The sequence below is a fragment of the Neofelis nebulosa genome, chromosome 4, assembly GCF_028018385.1.
Source record: "Neofelis nebulosa isolate mNeoNeb1 chromosome 4, mNeoNeb1.pri, whole genome shotgun sequence".
In the NCBI taxonomy this organism is placed as follows: Eukaryota; Metazoa; Chordata; class Mammalia; order Carnivora; family Felidae; genus Neofelis; species Neofelis nebulosa.
Genome location: NC_080785.1, coordinates 159,510,019 through 159,516,723, shown reverse-complemented (window position 1 = coordinate 159,516,723; position 6,705 = coordinate 159,510,019). Strand labels below are relative to the sequence as shown.

Genomic DNA, 6,705 nt, shown 5'->3' with positions numbered 1-6,705 from the left:
CTGTTTATTTTGTGGTGAATTCCTTCGTTTCATCATTGTGGAGTAAGAAAAGGGATTAATAAAGTAAATAAAAGTAAAAATTAAAAAAATTAAAACAACATAAAAAATAAAATAAAGGATGCTAACTCCTAGGTTTGTTTTGGTCAGGTTGTTGTAAGAAGCTTGATAGAATAGAGATAGAAGGGGAAGAAAAGAAAAGAAAAAAAATGGAAAAAAAAGAAAAACATTTGGAATTAAAAATATGAATACAATAAAAGAATAAAATGAAATGACAAAAGTCAAATAGAATTTTAAAAAATTACAAAAATGTAAAAAATATAATAGGAAAATTTAAAGAAAATATTTTTTATAAAAACGGAAAAAAATCAATTTTTTTCCTTTTCTGTATTCAGGAGTAATAAAAGAAAAGGAAAAGAAAAATACTGAATAGATGGACCAGCACACAGAATGAAATATGATTGAAAATGCATCCAGTTTCCACTAAAGTCAAACGATGAAGCACTTTTTAGTCTGTAAACTACGTAGGCAGAGAGACTGGTGATGTTCCTCTAGATTGTGGTTGGCCTGGTTGGGCGGTGCTTGGTGTAGTGACTTTGTTCTGCACTAGATGACGCTGCTTAGTTTAATGCGGTTGATCACTGTGGTGCATGAAAGTGCTTATGTGCATATGCGGGAGGGGTGAAAATGAAGTCACCCAGTCCTCCAGTCTCTAGTATCAGAAGTCTATCTTCTCATTGATTGGCAATCAAGCACCCTTCCTTTGTCTCTGGCTTCTGTCCACTCCCCATTTCTCCACTGTCTGTGACCAAGCTGTCAGCTTGCCAGAGGACACCTCCCTCCCAAATTTTATCTCAGATAGGGCAATGTTTACAAACTCCTCATTTCTGAGGGCCAAGCAGCTTTGACCCTCTCAGACACTCTGGGGGAGGGTCCACCAAGCAATGTCTTGGTGCCCGCCCACCCCTGCTACGTTTGTGTGACCGTGCTGCTGCAGATGCCCAGAGATTGTAGCCAGGTGCCCCAGAAAATGTTGGTGTGATTGTGTAGTAGCAGCATTTCAGGGATTATGGTAAATCACAGCACCCATCTGGCACCAGGCTTCACCCTTACCATCCTTGTTCCAACAGCAGCAATGTGGCTGTTCTCCAGGGTCTGCTGGGACCTTTGCCTGTGGTGAGGCTGCACGGCCTCTACCAAATATCCTCCCAGCAGAGAAATTGCCTCTCCCCGTGTGGCCTGAGGACCCCTCGAACCTTGCTGTCTGTTTCTGGGGATATGCCCTCCCCACCAGAGCTCTCCCAGGAATCGAGCTGTGGAGTTTCAGACTCTATGCTCCCCTGTTTATAGCCTCTTCATGAAATTGAAACCCTCTCCTTTCTCTCTTCTCCCTTTTTTGTTCAGTCCCCTCCTTCTCTTTCTCTCCAGCTGCTTTTTTGTTGGGCAGTGCTTCTCCTATACTCTCCCCCATCTCCATCCTCTCTCCACCAACAAAAACAGCTCTCTGCCCTCCATAGCTTCCCTCTTCCCCAGTTCACCTCTCCACACTGTGTACCTGCCAAATTCTGTGGTTCAAGTTGTGCAGATTGTTGTGTTGTTCCTCAGACCAGGTTTCTAGATATGCAAGATGGTTTGGTGTTGATTTAGTTGCATTTCAGTGAGGAGAGAGGCAAAAAACCTTCCATGTTCCTCTGCCATCTTGGCCTCTCCCCAACATTGCCTTAGAATGTATCCACTGATACAGAAGGCTTTGAGCTCCTCTCTCTCTTATTTACATACCACTCCTACACCTGTTGTGTTACCTGCTCTGCTCACAACTTTGTCTTTTATATTGCCTGATGGTTTTGGGTGAGCTCTTGACTCAAGGTCTTTGCACATGCGATTTCTCTGCCTTAACTGGTTTTCTTAAAGTTATCCACATGGTTCATGCACCCCTGAGTTTTCCAGCTCAGAAGCCCCTGATCAGTCATGACACAAAGGCAGGTTTTCCTTCCACTTAGGACTACTGTGTCCTGAACTTTTTTCCTTATTAGTTGTAACCACCACCTGAAACACCATTTATTCCTTTATTAATATTCTGTTCCTCCCTCTGACACACACACATCTTAGACTGTCTTGTTAAGGTGAAACACACATTCCTACTGCATTTGTGCAATGCTGTTAAAAATACTTGTCACAAGATAATGTGTTAAATTTTCTCGGGTGGAAAAAAAAAGGTCCCAGGAAATTTATGGAGGAGAACATTGCTTTGGATAATTGTTTTGATTCAGAACAAGAATTGTGAACAATTTAAGACTCATGGAAAACATGGACATTTGAGAGTCCCTGAAATTTTCTGGTGTATATTCTAGATTGGTAGGGAGTGTGTAAGAATTAATGGATGAAGCATTTTGAAAAGATAGCATTTCTTATACTTCTGTGATCCTGCTGCTACCTTTACAATGCTCTTGTCTCTGTTCCAGCCATTTTCATCAGTTACATGGAAGGAAGAAATCAAACCAGTGTTACAGAGTTTATCCTCTTGGGACTCTCAGACCAGGGGGAGCTGCAGTCACTGCTCTTTTGGCTGTTTCTGTCCATGTACCTGGTCACCTTCACTGGGAACCTGCTCATGATCCTGGCCATTATCACAGACTCCCGCCTCCACACGCCCATGTACTTCTTCCTCTCCAACCTGTCCTTTTCAGACATCTGTTTCACCTCCACCACCATCCCAAAGATGCTGCTGAACATCCAGACGCAGAGCAGAGCGATCTCCTACGAAGGCTGCCTCAGCCAGATGTACTTTTTCATGCTTTTTGCAGGAATCGACAACCTCCTCTTGACAGTGATGGCCTATGACCGGTTCGTGGCCATCTGTCACCCACTGCACTACATGGTCATCATGAACCCCAAGTTCTGTGGCATTCTGCTTTTGGGATCCCTGTTATTGAGTGTTCTGGTCTCTCTGTTACATGACTTACTGATTTTGCGACTCTCTTTTTGCACAGAGCTGGAAATCCTTCACTTTTTCTGTGAACTTAAGCAGGTGATCCAACTTGCTTGCTCTGATACCTTCCTCAATGACCTGGCGATGTATTTGGCAAGTGGACTTCTGGGTGTTGTTCCACTCACTGGCATCCTCTCCTCTTACTCTAGAATTGTAGCCTCCATTTTGAGAATTTCATCAGTGAAGGGCAAGTATAAAGCATTTTCCACGTGTGGGTCTCATCTCTCAGTTGTGTCCTTGTTCTATGGTACAAGCCTTGGTGTGTATTTTAATTCTGCTGCTTCACAAAACTCCAGCACAGGTGCCATAGCCTCAGTCATGTACACGGTGGTGATGCCCATGCTGAACCCCTTCATCTATGGTCTCAGGAACAGAGACATCAAGCAAGCCCTGAGAAAGCTCTTTACTCGAGAGACATTGTCTGTATGTAGGTTTCTTTGTTTTGGGATAAAGACTTGAATAACAGGGCTTAAAACCCTAGAAGACCTAGATCATGATATTTGTATCAGTTCATAGGCTGGCAATGTGCATTTTGTCTTCTTAACTTATTAATTAGCTGTAAGTTTTCATACATCACAAGCAACTATTTTGTCTGTAGCTTTTCAAAGTTCATTTATTTATTTTGAGCATGATAGCAAGAATGAGTAGGGATAGCCAGAGGGAGATTGATGGAATATCCCAAGATATGTCCATGCTGTCAGTGCAGAGCATGAAGTGGGACTCAATATCACAAACTGTGAGGTTTTGATCTGATCCATAATCAAGAGTTGGACTCTTATCTGGCTGAGCTACCCAGGAACCCCTCTACTGCATTTCTTTAAAACTGTTTAGTCTTCGTATTAAATTCCATTACATGGATTTTTAGAAGAAAATTTTAATGTGTATTCATTTTTTTGAGAAAGAGATAGAGAGAGAGAGAGAGAGAATAAATCAGAAGTAGGCTCCAGGCTCTGAGCTATCAGCACAGAGGGTGATGTAGGGCTTGAAACCATGAATTGTGAGGTCATGACATGAACCAAAGTCAGACGCTCAAAAAATTCAGCTACCCAGGTGTCCCCATTGCATGGATATTTAAGAACATATACATAATATAGCAAATTGAGTACTTATAATGTGATAGGAGGAGTCAATGGAGTAAATGTGAAATGCTTTTTCTCTGGGTTGAAAGCAGGTGTCAGAGTATCTGCTTTTTGAGGAAAATAATTGAACCTATCACAGGTTATATACAAGTTCCGAGGGTTTTATGTCAATCCACCTTGGAAGAAGATCACATCTGCAATAGCCGAGGCACCTGGAACCTTCTGTGATTAGTTTACAATAATCCACCTTCACTATGCAGTCTCCAGTTTCCCCTCACACAGTCCGAAACATAAATGAAGTGTGAAGGTAATAGAAATTGCAACTCCTGATTTTTCAGGCCTTGATGGTGGCATTCTTGGTGATTTTCCCAGGGATGCATTATTACTTTTCTCTTAATATTTGGTAGGCGGCAGCACTGTCTTGTGATTTCCCTCAGCACCTCCTACCGTAATAGGCTCTTCACAGATCTCACACACAATATGGCTTCTCTGCCTATTGCCACCTCCATCTTTTCTAATGCTGCATCTCAGAAATTAGGCAGTGAGAACAGGATGCAATTATGGACTTGACCTGTGGCTTGTGAGACAGAATAAGATGAATGTCTCTTTCTCACCTACCCCAGAGGCCCTCATCTGGATTGTAAGCCATAATAGTAATTTTCTATTCCCTTATTCACAGTTTTCCGGGTAAATTTCCACAGGTCCTTTCAAACACTAGTATGCAGATAAATGTTCACGGAACTATCTATCAAAAAGAAACAGGGAAAGCCAGAAGAAAGGAAGTAATTAAGAACAAAAGAATAAAGAAGAGAGCTTATTAACATTTGCCAATTTCCATGGTATAATTACTCTCATCCTCTCCAATATCAAGGTACCAATTTTAGTTCAGACCACAGTCCTCATGAACCATTATAAGCTAGCCAGCGCCATCACCTAAGAGCCTTTGGGTTGGGTTTGGAGGAAAATGTAAAGTGATTGTTGCCATTTTACGGCCTTCTGTCAGGTGTAAATGGTCACATCAGTTGAGGATTTGGGGCAGTGAAAAGTCTCAGGACTGATAGGTAGAGATTATGACCCTTCATTGTAGTGACTCAGGTCTATCTTTTCTTCATGATTATTAGAGTTGGTTATGTTTTTGTTTTTGTTTTGCTTATTTTTTTTATTTACACAAATTAGATAGGCTATTACTAAGCTGCCCATCTATTTTTGTTTCTTGGAGACACCAGGATGAATTTGTATTTTCAAAAATCCATGTGGATCAACCAGTGTTGCTGAGAATGATTAATTCTTATGCACTATGAATAAGATGCCTCAAATGGTTTGGGACTGCTGTCATGGCCTCTGGCAGTTCAGGAGGGGCTGAACTTTCGACAAAGGCATTTCAATTTTAGCAGGTCCATGGTAAGTCTGTCCTATGGGGGAGAATCTCTGTACAGTCTGTCAAGGAAAACATTATAGCCCTCCCCAAGCTATTTCTCAATGATCTTATGAATTTTATGTCGTCTGAAACTTTAGTTTGGGTATATTTGGGGTTGATGTATTGAATCACACAAGATAAACCCATCACAATGCCCTAGTCTCCTTGTACTTTGGATTTCTTCCTCTACATCATATTAAGCTATTTATGGCACTGAAATTCTTTTTTTCCTTAAAGTTCATTTATTTCCTTTGAGAGAGAAGAGAACAAGCTGGGGAGGAGCAATGAGAGGGATAAAGAGAAAATCCCAAGCAGGCTCCACACTGCCAGCCCAGAGCTCAATATGGGTCTTGAACTCACATGTTTTTAGTTCATGACCTGAGCCAAAATCTAGAGTAGGACGCCTAACTGACTGAGCCACCCAGGACAGATGAAATTCTTGTGGAGAATGTCACTCTTTTTTCATCATTTTTCAGGGTAAAAAAATATATGTAATTTATTATTTTAAACATTTTGAAATATGCTTATGCATCATTAAGTACTTTCTCACTGTTTAGCAACCACCACCTCTACCTGTCCCCAGAACTTTCTCATCATCTCAAATTTAACTTCCGTTTCCTTGTAATAGTAAATTCATATGGCAGAATCCCTCTGCCCCACCCCTGTCTCCCAACATCCTACCTTCTCTCTCTCAAACTGATAACCCTGGTTATCTCATATATGTGTAATTGTATAATATTGGTCCTTTAGTGCTGGCTTCTTTCAGTTAGCATGATGTTCGTGAGGTTCATCTGAATTATAGCCTGTGTCAGAATTCCATCCATTGAAAAAGCTGAATGATGTTCCACTGTATGTGTTCACCACACTTTGTTCAGATTATTGACGGGCATTCACGTTGTCTCTACACTTTCGTTAGTGTGAATAAATCTGCTATGAAAATTGGTGTAGAAATATGTGTTTTGCTCACTGCTTTAATTTCTTTTTGGGCATATAAGTGGGTAAATAAATAGCCGTGAAACTATTCCATCAAACGATAATTCTGGGTTTACATTATTGAGTCACTGGCACACTGTTTGCTTCAGCAGCTGTGTCCCTTTTTATTCTCATCAGCAAAGCACCACAGGGTTCCAATTTGTCCACAACCTCGCCAACACTCATCTTCTGTTTTAGTCTTCAAATAGCTGTCCTAGTGTGTGTGGCGTGGTATCACGCTATGGTTTTTA

At 41.2% G+C, this 6,705-nt stretch overlaps 1 protein-coding gene across 1 annotated transcript; it reads left to right on the top strand.

The window, feature by feature from the left end:
- The first annotated feature begins 2,399 nt into the window (after positions 1–2,399).
- Positions 2,400–3,445, top strand: LOC131508504 (olfactory receptor 7A10-like). Its single transcript, XM_058723534.1, has one exon. It carries the CDS (start codon positions 2,477–2,479, stop codon positions 3,443–3,445), a length of 969 nt encoding a protein of 322 aa, XP_058579517.1. The 5' UTR covers positions 2,400–2,476.
- The last annotated feature ends 3,260 nt before the right edge of the window (positions 3,446–6,705 follow it).

Excerpts from the sequence above, each read along its gene's own strand:
- LOC131508504 (XM_058723534.1), top strand. The coding sequence starts at position 2,477 with ATGGAAGGAAGAAATCAAACCAGTGTTACAGAGTTTATCCTCTTGGGA.